The sequence below is a fragment of the Saccopteryx leptura genome, chromosome 11 (assembly GCF_036850995.1).
Source record: "Saccopteryx leptura isolate mSacLep1 chromosome 11, mSacLep1_pri_phased_curated, whole genome shotgun sequence".
Taxonomy (NCBI): domain Eukaryota; kingdom Metazoa; phylum Chordata; class Mammalia; order Chiroptera; family Emballonuridae; genus Saccopteryx; species Saccopteryx leptura.
In genome coordinates, this window is record NC_089513.1 from 36,148,791 (window position 1) to 36,171,476 (window position 22,686).

Consider the following 22,686-nt stretch of genomic DNA (forward strand, 5'->3'; position numbering starts at 1 on the left):
ATATTCTCTGATATATCTTGTGGTTTTTATTTTTATACCTTTTAAAATCCCTGTTAGACAAAATTCTACTTGGTCTACTTCAGATCTCATCATGTTCAAAAGCTTCCCTCACTCAGTCCCTTTTCTTGAAATTAATTATTCTTTTATTATTTTAACAGAATTTGGTGCCTCTGATACAGGAAAAGTAGTACTAATTTTGCTGCATTTAAATCCAATGGGAAGAGATAGTATTTAATTCTATAATTTACATGATATCTAGAACATATCTGAATATTATTCTATTGATTTATTAGTTTATAGCAAGCATTTAGTAATAAATAATAATTACATTGAGAAATTCTATTATTGATAAGTAAATAAATTATTCTAAATTTCAATTTACAAATGAATCCATGCTCCTGTATTATACATATAGTGATAAAAATGATATTCACCCAAAACACAATGGGAAGTTTTTTTTGATGTGCGGTTGTGTATGGAATATTACATTTACCAGAGAAAACAAAACAGTTTTTATCACATATTTTTTATTGAAGAAATATATAAAACATTGTTGCATTGGTAATACATTGAAATCAGAAGCATCTAATCCAAAATAAATTTTTTAAAATTATTTTTTATTTCTGAAACAAGTTTATAAATACTCTCTGTCTTCCTGAAGTCTTTCTTTCCCTTCACCTGATAAAACTTTTCTAAGACAACCCATTTATTCACATAATAATGCTATCCCCTCAAGTAAATATACGGGGCTGGAGCTATGACTCAAACTATATTCTATATTTATTTATTTATTAAATCTCATTTTCTGGGTTTCTGGGTTCATTTCTAAACCCGAACGTAAGTGCTATATCACCCTTATCTCTTAGGTAAATCCATACCCTAACTCTTGAGCAGTGAAGGGAAATCTTGCTTTACATTTTGTTTGAGATGATATTTATAAAATATCCTGATTTCGGCAGCTTAAGTCATATATAAATGATACTGCCAGTCTTGGAATGATGGAGGAGTTCCTCCTCATTGATAGTGGTGAGAGGAAAATGAAATGGACCTGGTCTTGTCTCCATGGACCGTGTGGAGGAAGGCATCCATCAGAGGGAGACTGCCCCTTTTGGAAGCACCCTGTCTTAGCATATTGATAGAAGAAAAGGTTCACAGAAAACTTTCCTTCCCTTTATCACAAATGGTTTTTACCATCTTTTAAAAATTTTAATCAATTACATGCTTAGTACTATTTTGTTCATCATTTCTCAAATTGAATAGTATTTATAGTTTTAATACCATTAGGGCCTTACGTTTAATTATTTACTAATTGCTTCACAATTCTTCAATTTACTGACCAAATAGAATGAAAACTTCAAGAAATAGTCACATCAGGAAATGCCACAGGGCTGAATGCATGCAAGATACTACATGGCTGTTTTTTTTTTTTTTTTCTTTTCTTTCTGAAGCTGGAAACGGGGAGAGACAGTCAGACAGACTCCCGCATGCGCCCAATGGGGATCCACCCGGCACGCCCACCAGGGGGCGAAGCTCTGCCCACCAGGGGCGATGCTCTGCCCCTCCGGGGCGTCGCTCTGTTGCAACCAGAGCCACTCTAGTGCCTGGGGCAGAGGCCAAGGAGCCATCCCCAGCGCCCGGGCCATCTTTGCTCCAATGGAGCCTTGGCTGTGGGAGGGGAAGAGAGAGACAGAGAGGAAGGAGGGGGAGGGGTGGAGAAGCAGATGGGGGCTTCTCCTGTGTGCCCTGGCTGGGAATCGAACCCGGGACCTCTGCACGCCAGGCTGATGCTCTACCACTGATACATGGCTGGTTTTGATTGTTAAAATGACCATGGCACCAATGCTCTATGGCTTTTCTACTTATTTTATCAAATTATAGATTAATGAAATATAGCAGAATCTTGGTTGTGAATGACTAAAGTAAGGAATTGCTATAATGACTAGCAATCCATATAATTTGGAAATGATTAGAAGACATGTATTATGTGTTCACTCCCACCCCCCCACCACCAAGTAGAGTCTTCATCCAATGTGTTGTAGAATTGGGCACCTGAAACCTGTATAATTATGTTAACCAGTGTCATCCTCCAACAAATTCAATTAAAAAAAGAAAAGAAAACATGTATATGACATGGAATTATACTAAATTATCCATTCTACAGCTAAACTTCACAAAACCTATTTTAGTTCTATGAGAGAGACTTTCTCTTCCAAGTAGGAAATAGAAAAGACCATGCAACAGAACAAATTAACCTTCTGTGTCTGATGAAGTTACAGTATTAAAAAGCACACTGGCCAGAGTACCTGAGCAATGGTTCAAGTTTTGTACCACAACTGGCTGGTGTGATCCTTTAACATCTCTGGTTCTAGATTCCTTTTCTGTAAAATGAGAGAATTGGGCAAAATATATGTGAGATGCCCCAAATTCTACAATAGTTTTATGTATAATGGAACAAAATAAAAGAAGTAGCACTAAACTTTTTCCTTCCAAAAGGAAAGATCCCTGAAAATAAGTTTATTTCATTGACATTATCTTATGAGTCATAGTGTAATTATTACTATATAGTTTACATATTTTACAGAATTAAATAAAACTATCTCACTAGAATTTCTTTTTTACAAGCCAGCTTTATGCATGCTAAAAATAAGCAATCTGTGCATGTTTTTCCATTCCAGTCATTCAATAGAAGTGGTAGTGTTAAAAGGAAAAACAGAATTTGGTAATGGACATAAATATTTTGTTAATATTCTTGGTAAGAACTTAACCTGTATCCTCAGAGTTTTATTTTAGGTCTAGATATGAATTAGAAGATCTATGAAGACAGGAGTCGTATCTGTCTCCCATATATTCACAGAGCCAAGACCAGCCCTCAACATATAGCAGCTTCTAAGTAAATAGTGTTGAATATATATACATAATTATAGATGTGCTTTTGGAGATGATCTGGTTGCCATATTAAAACTCTATACTCAGGTCAGTGACACTTATTAAATCATATTTCATCTGGTCTTCTGACTTAAGTAGCAAGAGTAAGGGAAAAATTCCCTGTAAGGGGGAGGAACTCTACTGCTTCCCCTAAGAACTGTTTCTACTGTAGTGTTGTCATATTTTCTTGCTATTTCAAATTAATTTACAGTTAATAATATAAATCAATAAAGTAAAACAAAAATTAATCCATATTGATTTATGTATGAATATGCATATTTATACATATATATGTATGATTCCCTTTGATAGACCATTTTCAGTGATGTGTTAGCTGGCAGACTCTTTCCCCATATTATCATATATTAAGCATGCCCTAAATATTTTGTATCTTGAGAAACCATTTGAAGAGACAAGTGACTTTTTTTTTCTATTGATATATGCTTCATCTTCCTTTTCAATTTTATTTCAGATATATATATATATTTATTCACTTTTTCAATTAAAAATATTTAATAGAGATAATTCTCTAAAGATACATATGACTAGTGAATGCAGACAAGACTTCTTTTACAGCCTCCCAGGACAAGGGTATCTTGGTTTGCATGACCAGTTCTACAGGCCTGAAGACCTTTAAGATTTGCCTTATGAGTTAGATGCTATTTATTAGACTGTATCAAAGGATGTTATACATTTGTTCAAGCTCTTTTGGTACATAATTTAAAATAAAAAAATTAAAAATGTCTTATCTAAAACACTCAGCATATTTCCCCCAAAAACATATAATCAAAGAATGCTATTAAATTTTTAAAATTTGAATTTTTTTACTATTAAAATGTTAAATATAGTACATTATACATCTTTGATGGATATGTTAGTGATTACAAGGTGCAAGGAATACTGACCATAACGCACTTACTGTTGGGAGTAATGTATATTACTATACCGTGTTACTCTGTGTCGAGATGTCATTGGGGATGTGGAACCAATGGTTTGGCTTATGTGAATATCTGGACTCATCATCTGTGTCACTTGAATTTCTGGGCCTACTAAAATACTGCCACTCATCACAGGTCCTACACAAGCATCAGTCATGTTACTATTCCTCATGTCAGACATACCAGGACTAGACAGTACTCTTTCAGTATAGATTACATTTTGTGCATTGGCTAACTCAGCAGGCACACAAATATTCCCTTGCACATCATAGACGGGTGCCATTACTGTTTCTGTTACCACAACATTGGGTGGAAGCTGCGGATCAAAAACAATTGTAGTGGGTTGCAAACATTGATCAGCAGTAGTATAAGTCTCAGTCACTACAATATCCCCATGGATCATGGGTTCAGGTATTGTCATTTCTGCCTGGAATTCAGCCTCTGAGAGAGTTAGTCCCGAAGATTCATTAACAAAGTAATTAGGCCCGAGCAAAGGGAGATCAGTACTAATAGGTATACAGGCTTCGTGTGAAGGAAATGGTTCAATTTCTGTGCCTAAGCAGATTTCAGCAAGAGTTCGAAATTTTGGATCTAAAGTTTCCATGCAGCTTTCATCTAAGTCATCCACAATCCAGCTGCAACAACCAATTGAGCCCACAGGTGACCCAAATCCCTCATGGTCATAAATGAGCAAGCAGTCATTGGCTGGTCGACCTTCATCTTCATCTGCATAAGCATATGCTTTCTAAAATTAAAAGAAAAGTGGAAAATTAGACGTTTCTTTTCCCTTAAAATAATCAGTACCTTAGAGGCATCTAGTTTAAGATTTCCTGGAATGAACGGAGAAAAACACTGATTCTTTGCTGTCTTTATGGAATTTTTATTGCTTCTTGGCCTGTTGGCTAAGGTCAAGTCTAACTGATTGGGGTTTTTAAGGAGCTCCCTGTGCATTTTAATGGTGCATAAAGTTTGCATAAATGTGTATTTCTCTTATTTGAAAACTAGAAAGTGATAATTTCTACATTTTATTCAGATTATGAATCAAAGACAATGTGTTAACCATTTGGCTTTGTAGTCTTTTGTTTCTGAGATCATGTAGAAATAACAAAATATATTGAGTTATGTTCAAAATATTATTTAAGGAGTTTGATCAACTTAGAATAAAAGCAAGTATAAAGATGTAAATCTCTCCAAGCTTCAGAGACTTATATCAGAATGTTCGGTGAAGTCCTGTGTGGCCTGAGAGAAAAAAACAGGGCTGTCTCTGGAGTTAGGCTAACAGGAGAAAGGCACTAAGAGTAATCTACTGTGATTCCCAAATTATTTTTAATGACAGGTCCTTTAAATGAAATGCCAGGTAGGAGCCCAACAAGTAGAAATGATAGAAGTGGAACTTCTCTGTTTGAAGGAGGGGGGGTTTGAAGACCTGCCACTGTCTTTCCCTTTCTCTCACCTGCTATGGCCATTGAGGGGGGGTCTCATGAAACCCCACAGGGCCTGCCCGGCACCATCTGAATCACCTGATATACTCTGACCCCTCTTAATTTCATAGATAAGGTAACAAAGGCCCAGGGAAGGAGAATGGCATGCCCCCAGACCAAATAACTATAGACTACCCCTTCAAATCCAACTTTTAAAGAAAAATATTACATTATGCTGCTTTCCCTCTGGTCTATACCAGAGTTTAAATTCTAATACTAGGAATGAATCATTTTATGTCTTCAGGTCTATTATTTATGAGGTTGGAATTCTTTTAAAACTTTGCTGTTTGATATTTTAAATGACAGCTTGGTGAGAGGAGACTCGTCCAGCATGGGGCCCGAGATGGCAGCTGTGGCGGGTGGTGCTGGTGTAGAAAGAGGCAGGGGAGCAGCACTCACTCTGCTCTTCAGAGGTCACGGCAGGGGGAGAGGCTGCGTCTTGTGACTGCTGAAATCTAGGGCCAGTCTTTAAATGTAAAGCTAAAATGTATGGGGAAGGATGACCGTGGTGCCCACAGAGAAAGGAGAATGCATTTTGCTTTCACTTGTCCTATAAAACACCAATTGCAACCATAGAAAAAAATGCCCAGTGCAAAGCTCCTTTAATATTAATGAGGTTTTATAAATGATTTGTTAAGATATTATTTCTATGACATTTCTATGACGCATATTATTTGTTCCCATTTGTGGAATGTATGATACATTGTAGTATTGATTACACATTTAAGTAATCAATACTACTTATGCACAGTCTGCAACGGTATTTGTAACCACCAATTTTAAAATATAGCTAACAATTACAGCAGCACCTTTAGCATTTCTTTCTTAAGAGGGGTGGTGAAATCGATGTATTATCATATGGGGAGTTAAACAGGCTAATTGAAATATGACATAAAATGGACTGCTAAATAAGTGAAATAAACATACTACATAGGAATTCACAAGAGAATTTATTGACCCTTTATGCTACCCCACTAGGCCAGTCCAATGCCCAAGGAGCTTTCCCTATGGAATGCTCATAGGTCCCTGATCCCTTCTCTAAGTGAGGGACACTTGGATGGGGCGCTGGCTAGAGATTAGGAGCCCTGTGTTCTAGGCCCTGATCTATCACCAAGTCATGGTGATGCCCTGTTCTTGAGTTGCAATTCTTCCTTCCCCAATCCTGGCTTTTAATTGATTTTTCCTCCTTTCTTTTGGAGGCACCTGCAGAGTAGTAAGGATATAGTAAAGAGAGGGCATAAATACGTGTTTCTTTTTCTTGACCAGGGCCTTGCTGCTTTGTGGTTGCTATGGGAACCAAAGTGGGAAAACTATAAGGAAACAGAAGACACAAAAGTGGAAAAAGGGAAGTAGAGAATGCTGAGGGATGGTAGCCTTTCTGACACTATTAAATGTTATGTCATTAAATATGAAATGCTTTACCAAATTGACTTTATGTATTTTAAGGAGAAATGATATATATATTTTCTTATTCTGGATTGGGATAAGGCTGAGAATAACTGAAGTTATTTCAGAAGAGCCTACTGCCATTGTTCTTATTATTATTCGGCGTCAAGGCTATTTGGTGTGTCACTGTGCAGGGGAATTACCTCTGTGAAGTAGCTGTCCAGGAAAGCCACGTTCAGGCTGGGGTCCGCATACTCCCTCTGGATTCCCAGCGTGGAGCCCCTCCTCCTCAGTGTTCCCACTGCACCGCCGGCTGCCAGGCCAGCGCCTGTCCCAAGGCCTGTGTTGAGTTCCACTCCTGATATGCCCCCTTCCACTGTTCCTCCGGCCGCGTAGGTGTTGGTGTAGATTTCTGTGGGGAGAGGGTGTTCAGGTAATAGTGCCTAAGTTGTCTTAAGTTGTCTGCATTGTTTATCAAGGAACCACTGGCAGCCGCTGTCTGCTGCCCATCATGACCACCACACACAGCAAGGTGGTACTGGAACATGAGGCAGGGAGGGGTTTAAATTACACCCACCATCTCAGGCTTGCTAATAGAAATAAGTATGGATAGAGCCACCTACCCGACATGACTGTCTCACATTTGCACAAACTTTGTCTCTGGACCTCAAGGTGTAGAACTAGCTAAGAGGAGTGGGCCCCCTGTGCCTGCACCAGTTCCTCCCAGTGTTGCCTCTGGCAAGCTCCCCAGGGTTGGTCTGAGGTTTACACCCATTCGAGAACCTTCCAAACTGAGGCCAGGGATGTGTTTGCAGAAACTGGACCTCCCAGTTCTCATTCACCCTGGTGTTGTATGGAGAGAGAGCTGGCTTTCACGAATGTTCAGTCTCCTTGGGCTCTCTGGATCCAAATCGTCTGGCTTGGGATACTATGGGACCATCTTGGAGAAATCTCATATCTGCTCTAGAATTGGGCAACTTCTCTACTTTGTTCAATCCTTGCCCAATAGCTGGGTATTTTTTAGTAGTCTTATGTGTGCATTGGCTTGGTAAGTTAGCAGAGTATAAGGCTTGAGGTCAATGCATGTGTGAATTTAAGAAAAGTTCTTCAGTGTGTTATTTAAAGAACATATTTGTTGATTTTTTTATTTTGTTTTTCTTTCTGTTTTTAACAACTTCTATTACAAATAATGACTACAGTAGCAATAAAAACATATATTAAAAATAAAGCCTCGTACAGTAAGTAGTGTACCAGGTATTATTGTAATGAATAGTTGTGACACACACACAAACATACATATACATATACCACATATATATTATAAATATATAATACATACTATATATAGTATGCATGATATATATATACATATACACACACATATATACATATGTATATATATGTTTATTTACTCCTCATAGTAACACTTTGAAGTAAGTACTAACATAAACCAAATGTCAATGGTAAGAAAATTGAGACCCAGAGCAGTTAAGACATTAAGTGTTTTTCCAGGCGCTTATTACTAAAAGGAGGCAGAGCTGGGAATCATATCCACATATTCTGGTTCCAAAGTTTGCCATTTTAATTGCTTCACCATACTTCACTGTCTGTAGTTTAAGACAGGAAAATACAGGGGGTCCTTGGGTTGTGACACTGTTCCGTTCCTATGACAAATTTTGGTATAAGTTGAAACACGCCCTAGCCTAAGTCACTTGCCTATTCTAACACAGTTGTAAAATCATAATCTAGAACAGTGGTCCCCAACCCCAGGGCCACGGACCGGTACCGGCCTGTGGGCCATTTGGTACTGGTCTGCAGAGAAAGAATATGTAACTTACATTATTTCTGTTTTATTTATATTTAAGTCTGAGCGATGTTTTATTTTTAAAAAATGACCAGATTCCCTCTGTTACATCCATCTAAGACTCACTCTTGACGCTTGTCTTGGTCACATGATACATTTATCCGTCTCACCCTAAAGGTCAGTCCGTGAAAATATTTTCTGACATTAAACTGGTCTATGGCCCGAAAAAGGTTGGGGACCACTGATCTAGAACATAAAAACATCTAAGTCACAGAAAAAGAATACTGCGTATTCTTCTGCTGCACACAACCAAACTAGTTCGCCCAGGTAGTCCGTAAGTATGATGCTAATGGCATAAGCCAAAACACTCATGTCTCAATTTTTTAAGTTTTTATGGGAGTGAGCGTTGTAAGCTTGGAAGGTCATATGTCAAGAATGTTGCAATCCAAGGACCCCCTGTAAGCCCTGGCCAGGTGGCTCAGGAGATAGAACCTTGTCCCAGTGCACTGAGGTCATGGGACTGATCCCTGGTCAGGGAAAATAAGAGATGCAACCAATAAGTGTACAACTAATGGAACAATTGAGTGGAACAGAACAATGAGTTGATGCTTCTCTCTCTCTCTCTCCCCCTCAACCCCCTTCCTCTCTCACAAATCAATGGAAAAAATTCTACTAACATTTAACCTCCCCTTTCATATACTATCAAACAAGGAAATCAACAGACAGGCTGTTTTTCTTAAGATACTTATATGTGAGGTTTATCTGGTTGAATAATTTTACTAATTTTAAAAAGAAAAACAGAATTTGATGTCCACTGACCGGAGGAATCCATGCGATCCTGGGTGTTAGAAGCTGTCACTGGTACACATATATTTGACACATCCTGAAAATTAAAAAACATATATATTAAAAATAAATGCTTTATGATAAACATTTAAAATTGACCCCTTTTTTTTTTCTGCGTGTTATATAATTGTCAAAACATGCTCAGTTTCTATTGAAACCCCGTGCTTCTCTGGAAAGTGACAGTGCACTCACCCTGTCCTCCGGATGGGCCCCTTCGATTCCCCAGGACTGAATCACTCCTTCTCCCCCCTCCGGCACAGGGGCAAACCTGGTCCCCAGGCCTTCTGGCTGTCTTCGTCTGCAGCAACAAAACAGCAGCAAGAGCGGTGCCACTGCCCAAAGGAAAAAGGGAGAGTTAGCACATATTGCTCCAGTTAGGAAGTCATTGATGGTGTCATTTGGGGAAAATGTGGCGTTATATTGAGAACCAGAGGGATACATACAAACCTAAGAAAGCATCAGTTTTCCCCTAAGGAACTGTGTATACATATTTATATTTATAAACACAAAACCACAAAATCACATAGACTTTTAGAGCTGGAATGAAGGGAGTTTGAGATCATGTAATCTGGGTTCATAACTGACAGATTAAGAAAGTAAGGTCCTGTCTTTCCTCTTGTCCAAGATTCCTGCTGGAATCACATTTGATGATTCTTAGTTCCCCATAAATGCATGCATATTTATATATGTGTATTTATTCAAATATAATCACCTGTGTATACATGTGTATTTGTAAGCTTAGCTGGTTGTTAAATTATTTGAATCCCTTCTATGGGCCATATACCATCATCCTTCTAAGAAAATCCTTAGCTTTTTAGGGCCTGGTATAAAGCCATTTCCACCAGAAAGACTTTCCTAACCTTCCCACTTGGACTTAATTGCTTCTGCCTCTCTCCTCTCAAGGTGCTCTTTTCACAACAAGATAGACTTTACTTTATCCTCTGCTATATTATACTTAGCATTTGCATGTGTTTCCCACCTTTATGACCTTCACTACTTCTAGATCTTTTTAGTTATCATTATTGAACAAGTACATGCCCTACCAGGCCCATTGTTTATTTCCAGATTTCCACAAAAAATTGCCCTAGGTGCCAAAAAGCAATGGCCCAATGAACCTAGCCTCCCAGTCAGCCTGGTTACATGTTTACTCTGAAGCACTGTTGAAAAGAGGGCTTTAACCCAGTACTTACAAAGCAGTAGTAAGAGGCCCAGAACGATCAGGCCGATCCCTGCTGGGCCAAGACCAACGTTCGAACGCTCAATTCGGTCATTAGGGACAGGCCCGTATGTGTCACTGGTAACGGAGCTTCCGCCCCCCGTGTAGATGCCTGGGGTGCCAGAGTGCAAGCACGTGTGGCCTTTATCACAGTCGCAGGCCTCTACTTTAACGGTCTGTGGCAGTTCACACTCCCTGCTGTAGCTGTCCTTCACTAGGATCGGGATTTGGTAAATTCCACCCGATAAAGGCTGCTCAGCTGTCAGGATTGCGGAGGTAGCTGAAAAGGAAAAGAGGAAAGAGAAAATAAATTAAGATCACTTGGCGGGTGACCCTTCCTAATACTCAGGACTAATTTAGGGCCTAATGTTTTTTATAATCCCTTAGTCATAGAGCTTCCTCTACACTTTTTAAAAAATTAATTTATAATGAATTGTTCAAGACTTCTTCCTGCTGGATTGTTATTTCTACAAATAAGACTGGGACCTGGCTACTTATTCCCAGAGCAGTAATGCTTGGCCTATAATATGAACTCAATAAATACTTGTCCAGTGAATGAAGAGTAGTGAGCTGAAAGAAAATACTAGAAGTCTTCTAATAGAATTACCATCAGCAAACATCCTCCCTAAGATTGTTCTTTATCTCTAATTCAAAATCGTTGCTCTTTCATTTAAAACTATTCCAATAACTATTATTTTCCTAATTCTTTGTGCTCTTATTGCACATTGATTTTTTTGTAGACACTATTGCTTAAATCAGGGGTCCCCAAACTTTTTACACAGGGGGCCAGTTCACTGTCCCTCAGACCGTTGGAGGGCCGGACTATAAAAAAAAACTATGAACAAATTCCTATGCACACTGCACATATTTTATTTTAAAGTAAAAAAACAAAACGGGAACAAATACAATATTTAAAATAAAGAACAAGTAAATTTAAATCAACAAACTGACCAGTATTTCAATGGGAACTATGCTCCTCTCACTGACCACCAATGAAAGAGGTGCCCCTTCTGGAAGTGCGGCGGGGGCCGGATAAATGGCCTCAGGGGGCCGCATGCGGCCCGCGGGCCGTAGTTTGGGGACCCTTGGCTTAAATATTAGTTGAAATTTATTGATCAACCCAAGGTAATTTAAAGATGATTACATTAATTAAATTTATACTTAAATCATGAATAGGAATTGATTAATCCATCAAACTCAACAATAATAATTATTGTTGTTTATTTCTTTCAGTTAGTTATCTGATAAACCAGGTTCCACCTAAATGTAACCTGGGCACAAAGTAAGAACTGACAGGGCTGTGGCCCAGCATGCTAAGGAGAGCTTCTTCTGTTTTTCAATCCCAACGTTGAAACAGGGCCCTGGGAATATTATCTCGTGTCATATACTTTTTTAAACTGGCAAATCTATAATATCATTTGAGTATCTTTACCAACCTTCATGTTAAACATTTTTCTTATATTTTTATTGATAACATTTAGCACTTGAATGAGAAAAAGTGGCTAGCAATTTTATTTAAGAATGGGCTATTGGACTTTGTAGGGAAAGGTAAATTCAGAGTTTCCTTGATTTTAATAGAATTGCTTTAATGTGCTTAGCTTTTTAAAAGGTTGAAGTAGTTACGTGGAAAAGAGCTAAAAGGTTTTATGGTGGAAACATTTCTTCCTTTGACTAAGTCCTTACTGGTGGTGTCCTCTACCTGTGGTTGGAGAAGCTTGGTGGCCTCAGAGAGGTGGGAAGTATTTCCCTCACCTTGGGAATGACCTCCATTCAACCCCCCTCTCCCCACAGTCTTTCCTGTTTTCCCAAATGAATGTGAGATCAGGGAGCAACCTCAGCTCAAATGGAGTCCTCTCATAGCATTCCACTTTCTAATAGACATTTAACATTTCAGGAAAAAGAAACTAAAGTATATTAAATGCTATGTTGCCTGAAATTTACTCTCAGTTTTTCTCAATGCCTTCATTTTATATAACAACAGAGCACACACGCACACACACACACACACACACACACACACACACACACACACACACACTGGGCTCTTACTTCACATACTTGGTTTATGCATTCCTTTGTATCTAAATGCTTCACATAATTCTAATTTTAATGCCGCATTGTTCTACATCTTAATAATATGTACCTTACTGTTTGCCTTACTGCTTTAATATTGTACAATTTTTTTAGATTTTATTTATTGATTTTTAGAGAGAGGGATGGTGGGGGAGAGAAGTGGGAAGTATCAACTCATAGTATATAGTTGCTTCCTGTATGTGCCTTGACCAGGCAAGCCCAGGGATTTGAACTGGTGACCTCAGCATTTGAGGTTGACACTTTATCCACTGTACCACCACAGGTCAGGCAATATTGTACAATTTGAATTTAAATTTTTACCCCTACAAAGAAGTCTGAGCTCATATCTTTTCATAAAAACAATTTCATTGATCTTATATGTTTCTAAGTGAGTAGAAAAGGTGTAAATCTAGATCTATGGCATAGCTGAGTCTTAGAGGCATTTATGTGACTTCCCTGAAATAATTTAGGATAGGGAATTGTGACATCTGGTGAGGTTGTCACGGGTTCTATTTATTTCAAATATCTGTGTAGCACCTCACCTATATAAAATGATGGCTAAACTGATATTTATATACTACTATTTTAAAATGCAGTATTGATAAAACAGTTTTACTTTTATTTCAGTTCGAAATTTTTCCAAATAGCCTGTGTGTATATGGAAGATTTTTAATTTAATATGAATATGGCAAAAACCATGGAAACAGATATAGAAAATATTACAACTTGACTAATTATTTGATAATTGATTTTGCTTTTGGTCTTTCACATATGAGCAAGTTTGTATTTCACTTACCATTTATTGATCTGATATTCCATAAGTCAGCTGTCCCTGGTGGCTGATCAACAACACAGAAGGTAAAAGGAGACCCATAAGAATAATGGTTGATGTCTCTCGCAGATATAAGGATTGATGGAGAGGCAATGCAGATTGTGCCACTTTCAGCAAAAATGACTGGACAGTAATCGTTGACTTCAGGAACTTCAATACATACGGTTCCTGTAGCTGTTTTCCCGGAGCCATCTGAAATGGCAAAGCATCATGGTGTTAGGGCAATGGTGTCAGGGAGAAATTTTTTTTCTCATATCCCATGATGATGTCACAGCACGTAGGAGCAGTCTGAGTGACTCCTGAGATGATGGTTCCTGCCTACTTCAACACCTCGAAGCCACTGTTGCTTTTGCTTGCAATTTTCCAGCCACACTGGCTTCCTCTTAGTTCTTCGAACAAGTTTCTTCCTAACTCAAGGCTCTTTCTCATCCTAGTCACTCTTTCTAAAATGCTTTTCACCTCCATTTTATTCTGTTAACTATTACACACCCTAAAATGCAAAATTAAATGTCCCTCCTTAAAGAAGGTTTCCTGCTTTCTATTCCGACCCTGTCCACATAAATGAGACCCCCAGACTAGCTCATAGCTTTTGATTCAAAATGCTTGTTGATTCCTGTGTTGTTGAAATTACCACAATTAAAATGAAATGATTGTTTGTCTATATTTTTTTCTATTTTGACTGTTTAATTCCATTCATTAGTCCTATTTCTCTTTGAAAAGGCATTTTTGAAAACAAATATAAAAATATTAGATTTTCCCCCCTAACCCTTTGGAACAAATTTTAGGTTAGTATAGTTTATTAGAAAAGGAAAAAAACAAGAAATAGTAGGCTGAGTTTTAGTTCATTTTTGTATTTTATTTTCTGTTACAATGAATACAGAATTATTTTGTTTTTAATGTGTAAAGGTTCTTAGTTTTATCATCTGTAAACTAGAACAATGTCATCTCTTGGTAATTTTACCAAGTCATTTTTGGGGAAGCTAGTAAACTTTTTTTAGAACTGATTTTTGCATACCTAAATGCTAGAGCCATTTAGTTAGTCAAATGATAATAAACTGGAAGCCTATACATATCCTACATAGATAGTTTTGTACAGTATATTTTCTTTATAAATTTTATTGAATTTATTGGGGTGACATTGGTCAATAAAATTATATAGGTTTCAGGCTTACAGTTCTATAATATCATCTGTATATGGTATCTTGTGCTCACCACCCCAAGTCAGGTCTCCTTCCATCACCATTTATCCTCCCTTTACCCTCTTCTACCTCCCCCACCCCCTTTCCCTCTGGTAATCCCCATACTGTTGTCTGAGTTTATGAGATTTTTTTCTTTGCTTAATCTCTTCACCTTTCTTTCATGCACCCCCCTGACCCCCCATCCTCTCTGACAGCTGTCAGCCTGTTCTCCATATCCAGGAGTCAGTTTCTATTTGTTTGTTAGTTTATTTAGTTCATTAGATTCTTTTTTTTTTTGCCAGAGAAAGAGAGAGAGTCAGAGAGAGGGACAGACAGACAGGAACGGAGAGAGATGAGAAGTATCAATTCTTCGTTGCAGCTCCTTAGTTGTTCAATGTTTGCTTTCTCATACATGCCTTGATGGGGGGGGCTACAGAAGAATGAGTGACCCCTTGCTCAAGCCAGCGACCTTGAGCTTCAAGCCAGCAACCTTTGGGCTCAAGCCGGTGACCATGGGGTCATGTCTATGATCCCACACTCAAGCCAGTGACCCCTCACTCAAGCTGGTGAGCCCGCTCTCAAGCTGGAGACCTTGGGGTTTTGAACCTAGGTCCTCTGCATCCCAGTCCAATGCTCTATCCACTGCACCACCACCTAGACAGGCTCATCATATTCATTTTTAGTACCCAATTCAACATTGGACTTCCTAGACTTAGGCTCTCATTAGAAAGACATATGATTATCCCATAAATTGTTTTCTGCATCATTTTCTGTTCCTCCAGAGCTTTCTTAGGGACTCTTGATGTGGAACACATAGCTCAAGTTATTGCTGACAGTATTTGCTCTAAGTGTCATTTGCTGTGTGACGAGCTGGTGATCCATTATTTTTGAGCAACCTTAGCTGACCCACTTGGCTGGCTCTGTGCCAGTGTGCTTAGGTGAATAAACTATGGCTCTTGTTTTTAGTTTTTTGTTAATACATTTAAATAGTGTTTGTTTTCTCTCTTTATTCACTTGAAATGACTAATTTTTATCCTAGTTTTTGAAGATTTTCACATATGATTAATGTACCAACATAGGCTCTGATTAACATGCTGAATCCATTTTAGAACAAGCTCTATAGAATACTGATAAAAAATAAGACTATATTGTTTATATTACTGACCCAGATGTTAAAAATGACACAGGATGAAGACCAGAATGTATGAATTGTAATTGCTTGGGTATTACCACGGTTTCTTTTATAATTTGATGCTGCCCATTTACCTTTCCTTTTGTTTGCTCTTGTAAAGCTCAGATATAAACTTAATGCAAACCTATGGTATTTATCTTCTATTAGGCATGTATCTGGGACAGCTATTTTCCTCCTTCTTTCCTGGTTATGTATGCCCTTTCTGTTGTTTTGTTCTGTAGTAGCTGGTTTCCTAGGCAGTACTCCAGAGAATCATTAACTATCAGTAGATAAACAAATTTCTGTTGCTACTCACCAAGAGGAAGGCTTGATAGATTTTCCCATATGAAACGCAGCTCAATTACAAGCTAATTTGGTGCATCTGTACTTACACCTTTTAATTTGGATCTTATATTTGGAATGACCTTGTGCTTCTTTGATTCTTAACATCTTGCTTTGGACAGCATGTCTAATCAAGCAACACTCACACAGGCCTCTCCATGTAGCTCAATTTTAGTGATTCTAAAATTACTCTTTGGGACATTGCCTCCCCTGCAGGACATTCCCAGATGAACTTTGTGCACATCTTGTAGCACTTGCTTTAAGTAAACATTCCTAACATATTCTACCGGTTAGATTAACTATCTCTAGAGATAAGACCATAACCAAAAAATAAATATATTTATACATTTTAACTTTTATGCTTTACACTGTATGTTACATGCCGTATTTCCCCAGGTATAAGATGCACCTGTTTTCAAAAAATTTGGGGTCTAAAATCTGGGTGCGTCTTACACAGTGGTTGTAGATTTTTTACTTGCATTTTCTGCTTTTTTGTGCTTGTTTTGTGCTCATTGCTGAAGACAGTGATTTGTCATCAGACACAGATGAGGACAAGCTAATGGATGGGAATTTAGACAATGATGAGTGTATGAATTTTATGGTGAATAAAACTTGAGTTCAATAAATTTATTAATTTTTTTTTCAAATTTTGGGCCCCAAAATTAAGGTGCATCTTATACATGGGAGCACCATATAAATGGGGAAATACGGTACAATTTTTTTTATAAGAAGTAGGTGAAATAAATTATGACTAATGTAAATTGTGGCTCTCAGTGTATTGAATTCAGTTCTTGGTCTAAGGTATATAGAACTCTCTATAAGTCTTGCAGACACCACTGAATGATATATTTTATTCTGCTATCAATATTAGAATCTTTATATTTAATACAATAATAATTTTATTAAAATATTGAAAATACATTTTCTTACCATCTATAGCCAAGATCTCTGCTTTGTAAATCCCATTGGTAATATATTTTGACTTCTTATCAAATTCCCTAGAGAGCTGTATCTCACCAGTCCGAGAGTCAACTTTTAACCAGCTGCCGGCATCATGTCCTGTGATATACCTGTTTTTAAATAAATAAATTCATCATTTGCTTTTATGAAAGTTAATCATTTTAGTCACCTACAATGTCTTAAACTTAGATATGGTGTTTGCATGCTTTACAGTAATACTTGCTTTGTATTATAAAATGTATATATATCAATAAAATTCTAGTATTGAACATATTAACATACAGGTTCACAAGAGAGTTTTAAAATTTCATAATGTTTACTCTTCTAGCTCTTTATGTAATTCAGGGGTCCCCAAACTTTTTACACAGGGGGCCAGTTCACTGTCCCTCAGACCGTTGGAGGGCCAGACTATAAAAAAAACTATGAACAAATCCCTATGCACACTGCACATATCTTATTTTAAAGTAAAAAAACAAAACGGGAACAAATACAATATTTAAAATAAAGAACAAGTAAATTTAAATCAAGAAACTGACCAGTATTTCAATGGGAATTACGCTCCTCTCACTGACCACCAATGAAAGAGGTGCCCCTTCCGGAAGTGCAGTGGGGGCCAGATAAATGGCCTCAGGGGGCCGCATGTGGCCCGCGGACCGTAATTGGGGACCCCTGATGTAATTGCTAATAAAATGTGTAAGTCTATTTCAGTTCTGTTTATTAAATCAGCAATATCAAGGAAGTATTCTTTATTCATTTCACATGGATGTACTTAGTCATTTCTCAGTTTTAAGGGATATTGGTTTTAAAGCATCTCACTGTTGTCCCTTTAGGGGCTATGGTATCACCTATATCACTTGTGTATATGGGTTTTGTGACATATAATGGATTCAAAGTGCTTGGACGAAGATCCTGTGTTCATACTAGGCACAATTTTAAGTGCCCAAGGTACTTTTCTGATATATTCTTTTCCTCTGTCCCATACTGACAGGCTTCATAATTTCTGTTGTCTGTTAATTTGTTAGCTAATTAAGTAACCAAAATTGTTGCTATCAACATACTTGTAAGCTAATAGACTGTTTACTCCAAAAAAATTGGGTGTAAGAAGACAGACAAGGGAAATAAAGAGTACTTGTATATTTCACTATAATTATTTCCAGAATATTTTATGTAGGTCTAATTCATGTCTACCTTTCTATTTTTCTAATTCTGACTCTCTACATTATCTGTAGCTTCTTCTATTATCTGTTTTTATTTTCTTTTAGGTTGAGTTGAAGGTTGAAAATAGCCCCAACGATATAGATAACACAGGTTTTAAAAAAACAAGGTGTGACTCATCTTTTATGATGTCTTACTGTTTACAATCTGACTTAGTCAGCCAGGTCCAGGGTGATTCTGACTGGCCAGGCTGCAGAAGATCAAAGAAACTCACAAAGTAACTGAAGGTGACTCTTTGATCTCACAATTGCTCCATGGACAAAATTACTCTTCCACCCAATTGGAGCCCTTACCACCTCTAAGACATTATTAATATTCTAAGAAAATGTCAATGCCACACTAGTCTTCTACAACAATAATAGATGAACTGAAAAAACAATACTCCAGAAATATTTCTACCGACATAGACCAGCACAAGTCCCATGAAGTAGCACTGGACAGAAGCATGCTTTATCAGTCTAACACGAACAAAGGATCAGCAGTACCTGATATTTGTTGCAGGATGTCCTGTGTCTAAATCTATAGCTGTATATTTGCCAAGAACATAATTCATTAAGGAATCTCCTCTTACTCCTTCTCGCACACTGAAAGTCATAGAATTTGGATCAAATGTGGGTCCTTCTTTTACATTCACAACCTGAATTCTCACAGGGGTTGAATGCATTCGGAATCGGGAAGCAACTGAGTGGTGAAATTCAGCTTGGTTCTTAACTCCAATACTAAGATAAATATTAGGCATTTGTTCATAATCCAGCATCTGAAATAACGGAAAGTAAAAAACTTTGAAACAGAAAATAAACTGTCTTTTGACAGAATACAAAGCCACAATAAGAATATAAACATACCAGAATAAAGTCCAGGAACTATGCAATTCAGACTTTGAGTTGATAAAATTTTATTCATTACTGCATGAGGCATTTCAGACATGTTATTCCCTTTATCTTTTAACATTATGAGGTGTATAGGTCATTTAGACCTGGGAATTTAAATTGAACTTATATTTGGAGTTTTGAACTTCTTATATAAAAACCCTGGAATAGAAAATGATCTTTCTTTCCAAATGAGGTGTTTATAAAAAATTAAATGAACAACTACTTAGAATGAAATTTAAAATGTCCACAACTATTAAATGAATGAATAAGCCTCAGTTTCCTTTGCAGAATTTGCATCAGAGAATTTATGAAAGTATAATCAATAGAATAAAGGAGCTAAATATATATGATGCAATGAACATGTAAATTAAAAAATATGTTGCAAATGAATTTTAAAGGAGAATTTATGATTGTTATAGTCAGCCCTAAACTGTAATTTAATTGTGCTGGGTATGATGGATAAGAAGACTTCTTCACAGACATACCTGGAGAATAAGTAAATACTATATCCAGAAAAAAACTTAACTTTGAGATGAGTTCCCTGGATAAAAGATGAATAGAATATTTTTATACAGAATGATTAATGGCAGAACCATGAAATGTCACAAATGAAAAAGCAGTTGTAAGAAAGGCAGTACTGGACAATATCTGTTTAGAAGTTTCTGGAAGCTAATGTAAAAAGCACATGCAACACATATGCCAATACCAGGGGTCAAGCTGTCAGTGCGTGCCATCAGCAAGATTCATAAATAAATCTCTGCCCCTCAGGGGAGTTCGGTGACATTATGAGTCTTTTCTTAGGTTTAAGTTAAATTCTTCACAAGGGCTGGCTCAACATGCCTCACTTAAATTTTAGGTAACACCGTCGAGATTGCTTCTGTACATCTGTTCCCCTCCCTGATCCACATAATGCCTTGAACAGAGCTGAATATGAATTGTGTACTCAGAACTGGATTTTCAACTGGAAGAGATTGCTCTTCTACAACCCAGTTTTTATTTTCTAGAATTCTGTTCTGTCTTTACATCTCTGGTAGTCAACCTGATCCCTACCGCCCACTAGTGGGCATTCCAGCTTTCATGGCGGGTGGTAGCGGAGCAACCAAAGTATAAATAAAAGATAGATTTAATTATAGTAAGTTGTTTTATAAAGATTTATTCTGCCAAACTTAGCGAAAATCCAACATAAAGTACTTGGTAAGTAATTATTATTACATGCTTTAACTTGCTGTAACTCTGCTTTATAAATTTTATAAAGTAAAGTTACTTCCCTACTTTATAAATCATCATTACTGTGGAACCGTTGGGCGGTTAGAAAATTTTACTACTAACGGAGATACAAAAGTGGGCGGTAGGTATAAAAAGGTTGATTAGCCCTGCTTTACATAAATAAAAAATCTGCGATCCTCTATTCTGATAAAGAAATCTTTGGTGGCTTTCTTGTACACACACATATGTGCTTTTTGTTTGTCAGAATAGTTTTCTCATTAAATAAGAGTGTGATGAAATAAATTAATATGAGCCTAAGGTTGAATCAATTATAGACATTCTCAAAATGTAGGAACAGGAAACTGGTTGAGAGCTCATTTTCCCTCTAACAAGAAAGATAAAAGAGAAAGGAAAGGCAGAAAATCCGCATTCTTTTCAACTGGGCTTTTATCAAGGATTTTCCAATTGTGCCTGGAGGTCAGGATTGTGCAAAGAGCAATGAAAACTGTTTACCACTGAGTCTCTCCTTGGAGATAGAATAGAGAGGCTGGAAAACTCAGTTTCTGCAGTTTCAGGCGTGTTTGAAGAGTAATGACTTACAAAGGATATGTAGGTATGTGTAGAAAAGTAGGGGGTCAGCCTTAAAAAAAATGATACTCGGGAAGGGCTCAGAGTGAAAAGAGCCCCTCCAGAAATAAGTCTGGCTTCTGGTGAGTTTTTTGCTTCTATAAAAGCTATAAGATTCTCACATTCAGGGTTTTTTTTTCTTTTTTCTTTTCTCTTTCTTATCTCTTCTTTTCTTTTCTTTTCTTTTTTCTTTTTTCTCTTCTCCCTTTCCCTCCCTTCCCCTTCTTTCTTTCTTTTCTTTTCTTTTTTTTTTGATATGATACTGCTAATTTTCAAGAAACATTGGTTCATTTTAGAATTAAATGTGAAACAGGAAGGAGATTGAGAGTTTCCAACCAAAAGAAGCAGTTTTCTGCCATCGAGGACTAAGGAAACAAATATCTTACTAGTTTGTAGTTTTGTTTCTAATTTATATTTTTAGATTATATTGCAGTCCATAAAGTATAAACAAAGTAATTTGAAAAAAATTAATCTTTGGCAAAAAAGCCATGCTCTGTGTTTGGTATTCAAGTTTCTCAGCAGACCAACTCCAACTCAACATCTCTATTCTTGAATCTCATTGCTGCTCTTAGTGGATACTCTGCTCCTGCTCCACGGTGTTGCTCCCCACGCCCTGAACATGCTTCACATTTTTATCAGCGCTGTATGTATGCTCATTACATTGACCACATTAGCAATCTCAGCTATAAGGTCCTGGTGAAACCATATTCCCTGCATGAAATCTTTTCAGACAAATCTAGCTCAGAAGTATACCACCTCTTATCCCACTAATTATATTTCATTCATTTGGAAATTAATTATGTGTAATATAACATCTATTTATTGTATTTTTAATGCTTATTTTTATTATCTTTTGGGAGTCCTTGCCTTGACTTCTCAACTAGACATTGGGCACTGTGAGAACAAAATAGCCTCCTTATGTTTCTTGCTAATAAATATTGTATTGCTTGGCCAGAAGTCTCAACCCAACACAGTAAGCATACTTAGGCTGCTCGTTCATGTAAACAGTATTCAAGGTTATGGATTGCTTTTGTAAGCAGATTCTGTCTCTAAGAGTATTTTAAAACTTCTTTAAAAAGAAAATGTTGCAGATCCCATACTGTACCTTGACAACTTTCAAAATGCCTTCATTGGTTCTTGGGTCAGTTTGAATATCGAACCAATTTCCATCATTTCCAGAGAGAATGAAATATTTTGCCAACCAATTTTCAGTGCCTTCTTCATCAAGATCAATTGCTTTTAATCGTATCAGTTCAGAATTTAAACAGTTCTCTTCAATGTTTGCTGAGTACTGAATGACATAGATCAATTTTATAATCAATGAATTTCCAAAAGAGGAAATACTTTCTAATACTTAATTATAATTTAAAATATTAACAACAAACTGTGTCAGTGATTTGCATCATTATTAAATGACATATCAGAAATCTAACAATAAAATGATTATAAAATAATAAAACTGATTTTCATGTGCTATCTATAAAAATCAAGGTCAAACTGGCATTTTGATTCATTTTTCTTGGTTATTTTTAATTTTCCATACCTTCCTTCTTTAAAGGGCCAGGTAACAAATCCATTAGGCTTTGTGGGCCCAAGAGTTAGTGTTGTACCTAC

At 37.0% G+C, this 22,686-nt stretch overlaps 1 protein-coding gene across 1 annotated transcript in view; it reads right to left on the reverse strand.

Annotated features, from left to right (window-relative positions):
• Positions 1–3,840: 3,840 nt before the first annotated feature.
• Positions 3,841–22,686, reverse strand: part of DSG4 (desmoglein 4) — a 40,394-nt gene continuing 21,548 nt past the window's right edge. Inside the window, exons 8-16 of the mRNA XM_066352899.1 lie at positions 22,178–22,363; positions 18,853–19,124; positions 17,123–17,262; positions 13,466–13,693; positions 10,571–10,876; positions 9,573–9,712; positions 9,354–9,417; positions 6,934–7,142; positions 3,841–4,608 (exon numbers count right to left, since the gene is read on the reverse strand). Coding sequence (XP_066208996.1) covers positions 3,841–4,608; positions 6,934–7,142; positions 9,354–9,417; positions 9,573–9,712; positions 10,571–10,876; positions 13,466–13,693; positions 17,123–17,262; positions 18,853–19,124; positions 22,178–22,363 — 2,313 coding nt within the window. The remainder of the gene's footprint in view (positions 4,609–6,933; positions 7,143–9,353; positions 9,418–9,572; positions 9,713–10,570; positions 10,877–13,465; positions 13,694–17,122; positions 17,263–18,852; positions 19,125–22,177; positions 22,364–22,686) is intronic.